Here is a 13,834-nt window from a genome sequence, read left to right on the forward strand (position 1 = left end):
ATATACACAAGCATTGAAAGCTAGCAGTCCAGGGAGCATATTAGATGTTGTGACTGATGTTAGCATAAGTGATGGTCCACCTGTATTCCAGAGGCTATTCACATGTTTTCAAGGGTTGAAAGTTGGTTGGTTGCAAGGATGTAGGAAAATCATTTGTGTGAATGCATCTTTTCTTAAAACATTCTTGGGGGGACAATTGTTGTCTGCAGTGGGAAGGGATGTGAATGAACAAATGTTCTCAATTACATGGGTTGTGGTGGAAGGTGAAAATAACATGTCATGGGGCTGGTTTTTTGTGCACCTACAAAACTGTTTGGAGCTTGGAGATGGTGTTGCAATAATGTCTGATAAACATCCTGTAAGTAATTATTTCATTTCATCCATCCAAATTTATTGTCATTATCATATTGCGCTCATCTAAGTGGTAAGACCTTATTTCCCTCTTAGGCTATTTTGCATGATGTGTCAACAATTATTCCAAAAGTTGAGCATCATCACTGTGCTAGACATATATATGCATTATGGCAGAGACAATTTAAGGGAGATGAATTCAAGCTTGCATTTTGAAAAATAGTTAAAGCCTACAATACCACTGACTATGAGGATGCTCTGGCAGAATTGAGGGAGATCAATGAGCATGATGCAGATGCTTTCGTAGCTCACACCCCAAAGGTGTTTTGTAGGGCTTTCATGGACTATAGGATGAAAAGTGATGCAGTGACAAACAACATGGCATAAACTTTCAACGTTACATAATAAATGCAAGAACAAAGCATTTGTTTCATATGATGGAGGAAATTAGAGCAGCACTAATGCAGAGACTAGTGTTGAAGAAAAAAGAAATGGAGAAATGTACTTCGTCATTATGTCCAAGCATTCAGGTGCTGCTGGAAAACAAAAAAGTAAAGCACCTCAATGTGATGTGATGCCTTCAACAGATACAATGTTCAATGTCAGTTATTTCTTGGATCAGTTAGTTGTTGATCTTGAAGTAATGACATGCACTTGCAAGATATGGGAGTCAGGGTCGTCCCTAAGCCTGGGCAGGAGGGGCGTTCGCCCAGAGGCCAGGGAAGGAGGGGGCCCAATTTAAAAAAAAATCAATATGATACAAATTTATAAACAACAATTAACTTCAATTATCTCGACTTTGATGACTGTTTAGTTCTTCAATTAATCAAAAGACTCTTTGACTTCTCCCTTAATTACTCCAATTTTCATATTTCCAAGAAGATTTCAATGAGGGGAAAAACAAGTAAAGAACATTTAACTCCTTACAATAATAAGGCAATAATAAATTTCCACTTCTACAACTTCAATCAAAATTTAAAAATATAAAACCCCAATTCTCAAATATTAGTTCACAACCATTATCAAATACCTAACTGAAGACTAAACAAGCTCTTGCTTGACCCAATGAACTTTCAGACTGCGGTGGCGAGTCGGTGATTGGGGGAACGACTAGTGAGTGGTGACTATCCCCATCTATCTCTTGGCTTTTCTTGCTTATTTTGGTAAATTATAAGAGGGTCTCTCATCCTCATTTCTAAGTTCTAATATGTTATTTATATGTGGAGAAATTCACTTTTTGTCGAATGAATGAATGGAATAGTATAAAGTTTTTGATTTTTAGTAGAAGTATAAGAAATCACTCAATCAGACACAGAAGATCTTAGTGGGTGTAGCTTTCCTCAACTAGTTCCTCTATAAGCTTTTGATGGGTGTAGACATTATTTAAGGAGAAGATATTGAGGGGTGTAGTTTAGTTGCTGTAGTTTTAGTTGTTTTCTTTGTTCTTTTGTTCTAGTTTTTGAATTTTCTACTATAATGAATGAAAAAAAGATAAGAAATGAGACATTTGTATCGTAGGGAGAATGACTAAGCCAAGGTAGTAAATGTATTTGATTTTTGTTTATTTTATTTTGCACAAATTAACAATTTAGCAATGAGATTATTTAATGACTTGAAAACAACTAATATGCTACTATTACGGTTTCAAAATATTCATATACCAAAATTACTACTAATAATCTAATTAAGAAAGAAGATATAAGAAAAAAATAGTAACAATTTATTGCTATAAAAATGCTTGTCAATTTTTTTTTCATGTGATGGGCAGATGAGCGGAGACAATTTTAATACACGGGATATTAGCTTTTCAATGACAGATAGTAGCAGGAAATTATATGAAAAATTAGAGGGAGGGTTAAGAGTTGTATTGAGTTGTCATGTATAAATTAGAGGGAGGGTTAAGTCGTAAGAGTTTAATTCCATTCTTTCATAATGTCACGTTTGATTATAAATTGTTATAGAAACTTATAGTTGAAGATTTTGAGGTAAATATTATCTTTTTGTTAACATTTTACTTCAAAGGTTTCTTTTATTTAGATGTTCAACATTTCACTTCAAGGTTGATTTGCTACCAAAATATGTTTTTTTCCATCTTAAAATTAATAACTAGTTTAGTTGGTAAAAATCTTAGGAAGTGACAATTAAATCTGAAATCAATTCCCGTCTAATTGCTCACTCAAACACACAAAAAAAAAAAAAAACAAATTTGAAGCAACCGTGTAGCACTATAGTGTATTATAGTAACTCTTTTTTCGAAAATAATTTTTTTGATAATAACCACCTTATGTTTAACCCATTTTGAGAATTACTACCTTGTACTTTATTATTTGTATTTTACCACCTTAACTTTTCTAACTTTGAATTTTTTACCACCACCTGAACACTTTTCGTCCAAAAATTTACTTTCCCCCCTCTTCTTCCTCTCTATTTCTCCTCGATATGTTCAAATAGTTTATGAAATTTCATTGTAGATTGAATTACAAAATTAATATATGAATTTTACCTACTCCAAACTGTAGATTCAGTTAGAAGAATTTTAACAAGTGAGAGAATTTCGACAATTTTGACAATGGAAAATCACCATGTTATAAAATCAAATTGGAAAATCAGTGGGTGGGACCACGTTAGATAGAAAAATAGACAAAAAACATTAAGTAGCAATGCGTAGATGGTGCACCAAGGTGTAGGATGAGCATCCTGCACCTTGTCCAAAACGCAAGGCAAGAAGAATAAAACGCACCATTCAACATGCAAAAAGTAATTGATTTGACAGTCAATGTACATTCCCTTACATCCAATGTACAAAATCGAAAATTCAAAAAGTAAATGATTTGACATTTACTGTTCACCATTTAATAACTGATTTGATGTCAACTACCATCATTTCCCCCCATATACTGTTCACCATTTCTCTCTTTTCCACACTCAACCCCCTTCCATGTTTAATGATTTTGTTGTTTAAATTTCATCCTCTAGTTACTAATATTTTTTGAGGTTGCAAGAACACAAAGTAAATAGCATTGGCCACCCTTTTGAGAACAAAGGGAAAAAATATGAAGAAATACTGAACCTCTACTTTGAATGTCTGTTATTGTTCATTGTGTGTTATCACATTGTTCACTATATCACAAGGTTGTACTTTGGATGTCTATTATTGTTCATTGTGTGTTATTGACGATTTTATGGGGAGATGTCATTGTACATTTTGATTTTGTTAATGAACAACCACGAAGCCAAGAATGTACAAAGAAACATAATAGAATAAAAGTAACCCAATTCCTAAAGCTGATGTCAAGTGAGTAATTTGCAATCTTTGTGCACTGGTGGTTGATTATTAAAATCAATATGAGTATTAAAACAAAAGGTCAACATATAACAACATGATTATAACCCAGTTAATGTACATGAATGTCAACAAAGTGTACATGCAAGGTACGTGCATGTACATGCAACTGTATGTGGAGCTAATAATAAAAAAAGGTACCGCAACCAACGTAAATAAGGATAAATTACAATATACACTGATGGTCATTACTTTGATCACTGAAAATAAGGATACATTATTGTTTGATTGAATGTTCACTGGATATGACTCAATGTACAAATTTTCTAGCAAGATTGTTCAACTACTAAGCCTGAATGTACAATATTGTTATGACTGGATGTTCAAGTTATTTTATAAAGCTGACTTTGTTCTGTGTACATTAAAGTTGCGTTAATGATCATTGTGTATGACTAAATATACATTAGCTTCACTAACATGCATGCATAACATATTCTATAGACACAAATAAAACAAAACAAAAAAACTCAATATGGGTACTAGAACAAAAAGTCAACACATAACAACATGATTGTAACCCAGTTGATGTACATGAATGTCAACAAAGTGTACATGCAACTGTAGGTGCATGTACATGCAACTGTAGGTGGAGCTAATAATAAAAAAAGGAACCGCAACCAACGTAAATATAGATAAACCACAATGTACACTGATGGTCATTACTTTGATCACTGAAAATCCCTAAATGTACACTCGTATATTATTGTACATCAAACCATATGCATTTGTACATTAAAAAAATTTTAAAAATGCAAAACAGAATATAAAATCAAATATCAACATTTGGAAATTTATAATAGAAATGAATGAAAATAAGGGAGAAATAAATGAAGAACAAAATAAATGAGAGAGAGAGAATTGAACCGCAACCAACGTAAATAAGGATAAACCACAATGTACACTGATGATCATTACTTTGATCACTGAAAATCCCTAAATGTACACTCGTATATTATTGTACATCAAACCATATGCATTTGTACATTAAAAAAAGTTTTAAAAATGCAAAACAGAATATAAAATCAAATATCAACATTTAAAAATTTATAATAGAAATGAATGAAAATAAGGGAGAAATAAATGAAGAACAAAATAAATGAGAGAGAGAATTGAAATGGTTCTTGAAAAATAAATGAGAGAGAAAGAGAGGGAATGAGTGAGTGATGAGAGAGAAAGAGCTGACCCACTTTCAAAAATATTGCCAAAAGTCTGCCAAATTTTGGCTCTCTTAAAACCATCAAAACGACGTAGTTTTGCACGAGGTGCAGGATGCTCATCCTACACCTCGGTGCAGGATTTAAATTGCGATTAAGTAGTGGTGAAATTAGAAAATTTAGTAAAGTTTAGGTGGTAAATATAAAAAAGATACTCCCTCTGTTTTTTTACTTGCTACATTTTTTTTAAATAGTTGCTTTTTTTACTTGCTATATTGTTTCAACTTTCCTTATTAGGAGACATGGTTATATCTGTTTCTCTCTTTTTCCACCAAAAAGTAGTACTTTTTCCACCAAAAAAAAAAAAAAACTTTTTCACCTTTTCCCACCTCATTTAATGGTAAAAGAATCAGAAAATATACCAAAAAAACTGAAAGAAATATCTCCTAAAAACTAGTGAAAATAATAATGTAACAAGTAAAAAAAAAAAAGATGAAGAAAGTATAAAGTAATTATTCTCAAAGTAGGTAAGAGATAAGGTAATTATTATATATAAAAAAAAAGCATTCCAAAAAAAGGTAGAATTGAAGCATTGTAGTCAATTTAACCATGGACGCCAAAAACCTCCACAGTTCAATAATAGAGATGAGAGGAGAATAAGTACATGCACCAAAGTCCATGTAGAGTATGGTGCACCTTTTTCTAAACTACATCGTTTTATTATTTTTAGAGTCTATAATTTTAAAAAATTATTGTTATTTGTTTACTTAAATTTTGCAAGTAAAGATTCCTTTTTCAAATTTAAATTTAAAAGATATATGTTCTTTTACTTAAGTGTAAATGTTCATTTACTATATGTTCTTTTCATTATAACATTTGTTCTTTTATAAATACAGATTTACACGTTCTTTAATTTTAAGCCGTGTGTTCTTTTTTAATGTAGAAAGTTGTTGAAAAAAGTTCATGTTCTTTTATATTAATTGTATGTTCTTTTTGGGTGCACAATGAGCATTGTGATTTGTGCACCCTAGTCCATAATCCATGCTTTGGGAGCGGGGAGCTTTGTTAGGTTCACTTAACTCATTCCTCTTTCACAATATTGTACATAAGTTCATAACAGACTGTAGTTCTGATTTGCCTTGTTGGGGGAAAATGTTGTAGTTTTGGTTTCGCTTAACGAGGAAAATATACAATGCTTAATTTTCTCGCCTTTAGTTTTTTTTTTAAAAAAAAAAGGCAAAATGAACTCCTTTGTTAGGAAGGGAAAATTGAAGATATTTTCTTGCAAGGGTGAGACTCGATCCAAGAATATCTAAAATTGTAGGTGATGCTAATAACACTAGGCTATTACTTGTTACTCAATTTTCTTGCCTTTATTGTCATATCTACTTTACATAAAATATTCAAGGAATATACTAGAAGCAGCTTTGCTTTGAGAAAGTATGTCTAACAACTAATAAGAGCAGCTTTATCCTTTCTTTTTGTTTTTGATGAGCTTTTAGCTTTACCATTTCAATATATGCACAAGTAATGATTTTCTGCTTTGAAAAACTTTTTTTTATTAAAAAAATAACTGGTTCAAAAATCAATTCCTATTATGCTACTAGTCTGCAGAGCACACCAATTCAAAAACTGGATACAAGATTAAACAACTCAGAAGTAAATGGCCAACATATTGTTGGGATGAGGATTCAAACTCTGAATAGTGTCTTGAAATTCGGTGTAGTACTCTACTGAGTTGCCACCTCTCCCTCTTCTACTCTTAAAAACTATGATCATAAAGTATTCAGCATGATTGTTTTTTACCAAAATTACATTTTCGATGTGCAACTTCGAGCTCTGAAGTCGGATTACTCTTACTAGTGACTAGGGATGACAATCCAATCCGGACCCGACCCTAGTTTGCTCCGATGCAAAGGAAAAAATCCGAGTCAATTCCGACAAAAAAAAATCTGAATCCGACATTTAAAAAGTCCGACTTCGAGTCATAGGAGGGTCAAAATCAGATCACATAAAAATTTTCGAAATCCTAATCCGACTTTAAGGCAATTAATCTTTTTGTTTATATTTATATTAATGTATTGTGTATATATAATCTAACTATAACTTCAAGCCAATTGTATTATTTAAAAATTTTCCATCGAAGAAAATGATTGTTAAAAATAATAATAACGTTTATATTATTTGTATTATATATGATTTCCATATGATTATAAAAAAATAGTAATAATTAGATTATTTGTATTATAGAAGATTTTCTATTAAAAACATGGGCCGAAAAAAAGTCGAATCAGATAGGAGTCGAATGTTAAGATTTTAAGTCGGATCGAACTCGAAATCAAATGTTGGAGTCGAACTCAGATTTAAAATCCAACTTCTTGTAGGGTTCAAGTCGGATTATGCATAATCCGGTCCAAATTCGACCCGTTGCCATCCCTACTCGTGACCACACATTTTGATCATATCAATTTTGGAGTATTTTGTGTAACTTTAATAGGCTAACATTTTATCTATCTGTAACTAATAACTGGTCCGTCTTACAATCAAGCCATCTGATACAAATATTTGCGTTTTCAAATAAGCTATAGTCCATGAATAACCTCCTAAAAATCTCTTTCTCAATTTTCTCCTGCTCCTTCAATGTTTCTCAAGATAAGCAAGCTAAAGAGAACTACGACCAAAAGATGCATCTAAAAAAGATAGTCAGTACCATAATCACATATTTCACATCCCATTAATTACATCACTTCAGCTAGTCACAGAGGAACTTATGCACACATAGAAAGAATACCAGAATCCATTTCTCCGAGCATAAAAGCTTAACAGGTTAAAAAAATGTCACAAATCATAGTAGTTACCCTAAAGTTTCTGATATAATAAGCTCTGAGGTAGTAACATTACCTTGGTTAAGTTAACACCAGCAGTAGCTTAAATCAGTAAGCAGCAGAAGCAGATTATTGACACTTTAGAAAGATCAGAAAGCTGTACAGAGATTAGGTTTTATATTAGAGGAACAGTCATGTGAAATAGAAGTGGGTGGGATGCATAACCTAATTCTCTTTGTTTCAGTTATATTCATGCAGGAAACTGCAACTGCAAGAGCATCCACTAATCCACTGTCCTCTTCAAACTTTGCAGAACTACTAATTGTTAACAAGTTACTGTCTGAGTCATCTTGATGAGAACCGATTGACTTGTCCTTCTTGTTCTCTGTATCACTCCCATTTTCTACAGTCACGTCACGCAAAGTCATTCTCCTACTTTTGCTCGGTGTTGACTTATAAGTCAGTGTCTTCAAAGGTGGATCAGCGTAAAACAAAATCCATGGATGTTCTGACCAAAAATAAAATCATTCTTTTAGACTACCATACACATACAAAATCACCAAAAAGTATATAAAAGATTTTTGAATCACTGAATGTCACAATATGATAGATCATGCAACAACAGAAGAATAGGCAGGTGTGCAGAATAATTTGATAAACATACCAGCATATGAACAAACTCTACTCAGTTCAAAGATAGAAATGGAGTGAAGTGAACAACTACAACAGTTCATATAGTAACACTAAATCCCCGTCTGGTAGGCAGTAATCTGGTGATAATTCAATGGAAGTTAGTCTGTATTTTTCAAGAAAATTTCCAATGCCAATATTCATGGTATTGACATTTCATCTGTAAACACGTGTTTTTCATGATAATTGTCCACTCAATACCACCTTCCTAAATGGTAATGGACGGTAACGAAAAATATGTGAAAGAAAGAGATGTTTGGGGGTTGGAAAAGCATTAGCATGGTCTCCCCTTATGAGATCACACTAAAATTCATTACCAAACAGGTCGTCAATGTCATAAGATGTGAAAGAGGTCACACTCTATCAACAAAGTAAGCATGTGCAAGATAATCCTACTCCTTTTGAAGTTCAGACACGTATTTTACCACAACTCTAACAAGGTACACCGATATTTAGTAACTATAGTCTTACACTAAATAGCAGTCCAGTGGAAAGAAAGGACATGACAGACCAGAAGACAGAAACAGGCTTGCTCTATACTCACACTCAATAAAGTAGGAAGAAGAAACAAAGATGACATGCTTGGAAGCAACAGGGCGGGTGAAGAAACAAAGATCACATGCTTGGAAGCAACAGGGCGGGGTGAAGCCTCCAGGGTCATGCACTCATGCTTGGAATGAAAAGAAATAATAAAAAAGGCATAGGGTTCTACAATCACGACTCACGAGGAAATAGATAGAGTTGGTGGTGCTTAAGGAAGAGATAGTGGTGGACAACTATTGCCCTTCTTTGGGGAAATTTATTACCCTAAGGGACAGCATGTAAAATACCCTCTTTATCTATTACCTGCCTCTTCCTACTCTCTCTTCCACCAAATACTAACAACCACCTACACCCATTCATAAACTCATCATTCAGCTCTTGTTACCCCCTTATACTTCCCCTCACTCAAAGCAAGCCTAACCCCCAATCTTTTAACCCTCATCTCTTCCACCTCCATAAAAAACCAAAAGGATGTGCTATATCTTATCGGCTTGTGTAAATTGTAGTCTCACTATCAAAAGTCACTCGAGGTTGGATTGCTTGACTTAGTTGTCACAATCTTCAGTATCCTGAATTGCAGGCATCACATTTGAGCAAATAAATAACAAAAATTAAACAGGAAACAGAACAGCCACATATGAAAGACGTTATTACACTAAACAGTATCTATCTCAAGCTCGTTTCCATATGCTACTAGCACCATCATCTTTAACCTTTTCTCCACTAACAACCAAGAATGGCTATGCAGACCTCTAATTACGCATAAGTGATAACATGGAGCTGTTGATGATGCTAAATCAGCTTTTCTCTACTAGCACCATCCAAAGGTAAGCAGCTTTAGCATCATCAACAGCTCCATTTTATCAGTTATGCATCAATGGCTTCATTTTATCAATTATGCATCAAATTCAATAGATGCCTCACTTATGCAAAAATACCTAGATATTTCAGCACGTTGCACTCATACTTTGATCACACCCTAAATCCATTATGTCATCACAACTAACTCACTTTCTACTCTGGCAAAGCTTTAGTTGTCTCTACTTCAGCTCTCATAAACCATGACCATCTGCGCCCCAGACACTGCTTGTTCACTTGATTTTTACAAGCTTACACTTAAGCCAATCATTAATTCTAGTCAAAACATTTATAAGTTCAAAATGTTCCACCTTCACAGACCTCTAAGGCATTGTTATCGACACAATCACACAGCATAGCCATTTTCCGGCGACCCACTCAAACAACTTTATAAGCATCATGACCTTCACATAATTATCAGTCTTAACTTGTGTAACGAAAACAAAAAAGCAAATGGGAACAAAAACAGAAAGGGAAGCACAGAAAAGAACAGGTGGTCCAAGGGTGAGGAAAGGGAAATCAGGCAAAGGAATAATTCCTCTGTTCCATTACAATTGCATTCGTTTCCCATTTGGGAAGTTTCATGTCAATTGCATCATTGCCTTATTTGGTAATTTGTTCTCTCTATCTCTCTCCTATCACATGGGGTCCTTTTTGTTTCTCTCTCTTTCAATCTGTCTATCTATCTCCCTATTACATGGGTTCCTCAATATGTGTGCCAAGCCCCAATGATGCAATTATAATTGAACAGAGAAAGTATTCTTACTATCTTTCAAGCCCCCAAGTCCCAGCTATTTCCAACAAATGAAAGTTGGTGTTCATATATACACTTAGAAAGGTCTAACATTACACCTAAAAATTGAAGAGGAAAGAAAAAAAATATATAGAAAAAGAGAATTACACTCTCTCATAAAGTAAGATCCTCCAAGAATTCCTTATACCTCAAAGTTTGTCATTCTTCTGCATCGATATCCAATGCAATTGGCATCTAGATGCCCTTTGAAAATAAAATCGATAATCAAGACATGTGTGGAAAAGAGTGCAATCATATTATCACATTAACAATTCAAGAAGAAGCAAAAGTTGGCAAGTGTTTTTCATTTACAAGAGGCATTCCTGTGGAATAAAGCAGAAAAGGGAGCAATACTTCACCGCAGAGAAAGACCGATAAGAAAGTACACTTACTTAGAACATCAGCAGCAGATGGTCTTGCTGAAACATCTCTTGTTAGCATACGAGCAACTAAATCCTTACCAGGCTGGGAAACTGATAACCACAACCCATTATCAAAATTAATATCCACACTCTTAATGGACTCGAAACAAGCTTCCAAAGAGCTTCCTTGAAAGGGTAAAACACCAAGCAAAAGAGCATGAAGAAGCACACCAGCACTCCAGATATCCACCTTTTCTGAATATTCACCCGCCAAAATTTCAGGAGCAACATAAGCCGGAGTTCCAACCACACCAGACAGGCTATGACCTGAATTAATACATCAGAGAGTAAAAAAATCAATAATAGCTTTTCTTCTTATTCTCTCTTTCATATCCCCCAATTATCTCTTTGAGTTTATAAATGTAAGTGTGCACCTGTTCAGAAGAATGATTAGGAAAGAGTGGTGAAGGTGGAAGATTTCAGCCCATAAGCAAACAGAATAAGGGAACAAAAAATAATTGACAACCATACTGCACCAGCAAAAGCATGCAATCACACTAACAAAAACCTGGTTTTAATCTCTCTTGCTACAACCATACAAAAGCATGAGAAATCTCATTTTAAGTGTCCAACTGATGAGCAGCTATCATGACCTTGGACTTGATACCTCAAGGGAATACCGCACGAAATACATTCAGACGCACAAGTCATGCCAGCTGAAAGTGATCCTAAATTAGATGTAACTCCTGATGACTCAATAGCACAGAATAAAGACTTATTATGGCATACTCTCAAAAGCATCATCAAACATATTAGTTTATGTGCCCACTTACCATTCACAATCCTAACTGCAAGGCCAAAATCTGCAAGTTTCAACTTCCCCGAGGATGTAAGAAGAACATTTTCTGGCTTAATATCACGATGAACAACACCCATATCATGGCAGTATTTGATAACCATAACAAGTTCCTTTAGTATGTTGGCAGCGTGGTGCTCAGAGTATCGTCTTGCTCTTGCCATTTGGTCAAGCAACCTTCCCCCAGGGCAAAATTCCATCACAAGATAAAAAGATTCAGCATCCTCATACACTGCCTTGAGTGTGACAATACCCACATGTCCAGACAGATGTTGCATAACCTCCACCTCTCGATGCACAGGTTCCTCCCCCTTGGATAAAGTTTTACATGCAAACACCTCACCACTTGCTTTGCTCCAGCACATTCTCACTGACCCGAATTTCCCTTTCCCAATCACTGCACCCAGATAATAATCCTGCTCAATCTTTTTCTTCCTTCCTGTTCTTGTAGCTGCATCTATACAACCTATTTTTCGTTTGATACCTCTCGTGGGCGATCCTGAAGGCAAGCTACCTAAGGGGGGAGCAGTGACAACGCCACTCACTCTACTTTCAGACAACCTACCACCATCTCTAGCTACATCTTCCTTGCCCCTTTTTCTTAACCTTGAGTAATCTTCTAGAGACACATGAGACCTCGAAATTGCTATCGATGACAAGTACCTCCCCCCATTCAAAACCACTTCCCCACCCTTCCTTTTCTTACTCGGAGACTTCATCAAAACCCTTCAATACTGAAATCATTGATCATTCCCACACTGTTAAGTGTTCAATACTCCCTAAAAGTAACCCCACTGATCACAATCAAACTAAAATTTCTTGCACTAAACTTAATTAGCAAATTACAAATAGCCAAAAAAACCCATTAAAAAACGATTTATAATCTTCCAATTAAACTAATCCTACAACTGATACATTAATCAAAACCCAGAAAAAATCACAAAAATTAAAAGAGTAACATCTAAGTTAGAATCCAAATTCTCTCTTAACAAAGGAGCAAGTACCCGCCGCCAACCCAGAGCCAACGCATCGAGACCCTCCATTGTTCATCAAATTCTGAAGAAAATCCAATAAAATAAATTTCACCCAAATCAAAAAGAAAACAAAAAAAACAACTCCAGATAAAAACAATCAAAAATTAGAAAAAAAAAACAGGGTTTTAATCTAGACTACCTTGATAATCGAAAAGCCTCTTAATTTTCTTTGTTAGACCCATTTCAGATCAACAGCTCAATAATTGTTTCACAAACCTAGAAACAAAAACAAACAAACCCAGAAGAAAAAAAATGAGGTCATGAGATCAACATATCAGTCAAAAGAGTCAATCCAACTTTCACAAAGACAAGAAAAAAAGAGAAAGAATACCTTGATTGATAGAGAAGTGAAATGAAGAGTAAGGAAGATGAGATTAATTATTACAAAAGAAATGAGAAGAAAAAGAAAGAGAGAGAAAATGAAGAAGAAAGAATTGACAAAAAAGAATGGGGTAGAAAAGAACAGTAGTAGTGATGGTAGTAGTGTGAGTGTGTGGGAGTGCGAGGAACCCGTGAGAAGGAACAATCAATTGCAAAATGGTCAGTGAAAACGCGCAAGTCTCTGGTGGGGTTCATCATTCCCTTGTTTTAGGACAGGATTTAGGGTATCTTTATCATTGTAAAGATACTTGAGTATCAAAATCAAGTAATTCTTCCTTAATTTCACTTAAGACATCACTAACATAATCAAATCAGTCAAATGGAATCTTCTATTAGTAGGAGTAATTGGATATACTAAACTATGGATTTTGGAATAGTGTGATTTGCTTGTTTTGAATATGAGATTTGTTAAGAGGAGGTTAAATATAGGTTTTTATTTGAACTTTTACAAGTTGTGATTCGCCATTTAGGTAAAACATAAGTTAGGGTTTGTTCTCTTCGACATAAAACAGCTGATGAACTGAACTAAATTGAAATGAATAGTGTTATGTGAGAGTAAAAGTATCGTCTAGAGCTGAACTGAATTGAACTAAACTGAATTAAATTGAATAGAACTCAATTGAATTGAACTGAACTGAAAATAA

At 34.4% G+C, this 13,834-nt stretch overlaps 1 protein-coding gene across 2 annotated transcripts; it reads right to left on the reverse strand.

The window, feature by feature from the left end:
• Window positions 1-7,537: 7,537 nt before the first annotated feature.
• On the reverse strand, window positions 7,538-13,361 carry LOC104903792 (serine/threonine-protein kinase PEPKR2). Of its 2 annotated transcripts, XM_048636083.2 has the most exons (6): window positions 13,141-13,361; window positions 12,949-13,025; window positions 11,753-12,831; window positions 11,151-11,246; window positions 10,950-11,030; window positions 7,538-8,181 (listed from the first exon to the last, which is right to left on the reverse strand). In XM_048636083.2, exons 3-6 carry the CDS (start codon window positions 12,492-12,494, stop codon window positions 7,823-7,825), a joined length of 1,278 nt encoding a protein of 425 aa, XP_048492040.1. In that variant the 5' UTR covers window positions 12,495-12,831; window positions 12,949-13,025; window positions 13,141-13,361; the 3' UTR covers window positions 7,538-7,822. The 2 variants fall into 2 exon arrangements, with proteins under 2 accessions (XP_048492040.1, XP_010690201.2); XM_010691899.4 differs by having other exon boundaries at window positions 10,950-11,246; window positions 13,141-13,358.
• Between the last annotated feature and the right edge of the window lie 473 nt (window positions 13,362-13,834).

This window comes from Beta vulgaris, chromosome 9, assembly GCF_026745355.1.
Source record: "Beta vulgaris subsp. vulgaris cultivar EL10 chromosome 9, EL10.2, whole genome shotgun sequence".
NCBI classification, from domain to species: domain Eukaryota; kingdom Viridiplantae; phylum Streptophyta; class Magnoliopsida; order Caryophyllales; family Amaranthaceae; genus Beta; species Beta vulgaris.

Bases quoted from the DNA above. Each gene is read 5' to 3' on its own strand.
- LOC104903792 (XM_010691899.4), bottom strand. From the start codon at position 12,494: ATGAAGTCTCCGAGTAAGAAAAGGAAGGGTGGGGAAGTGGTTTTGAAT. The intron at 11,247-11,752 runs GTAAGTGGGCAC...GTATTAATTCAG, and splicing joins TGCAGTTAGGATTGTGAATG to GTCATAGCCTGTCTGGTGTG. The intron at 8,182-10,949 runs GTAAGTGTACTT...ATTTTTGGTCAG, and splicing joins ATCTGCTGCTGATGTTCTAA to AACATCCATGGATTTTGTTT.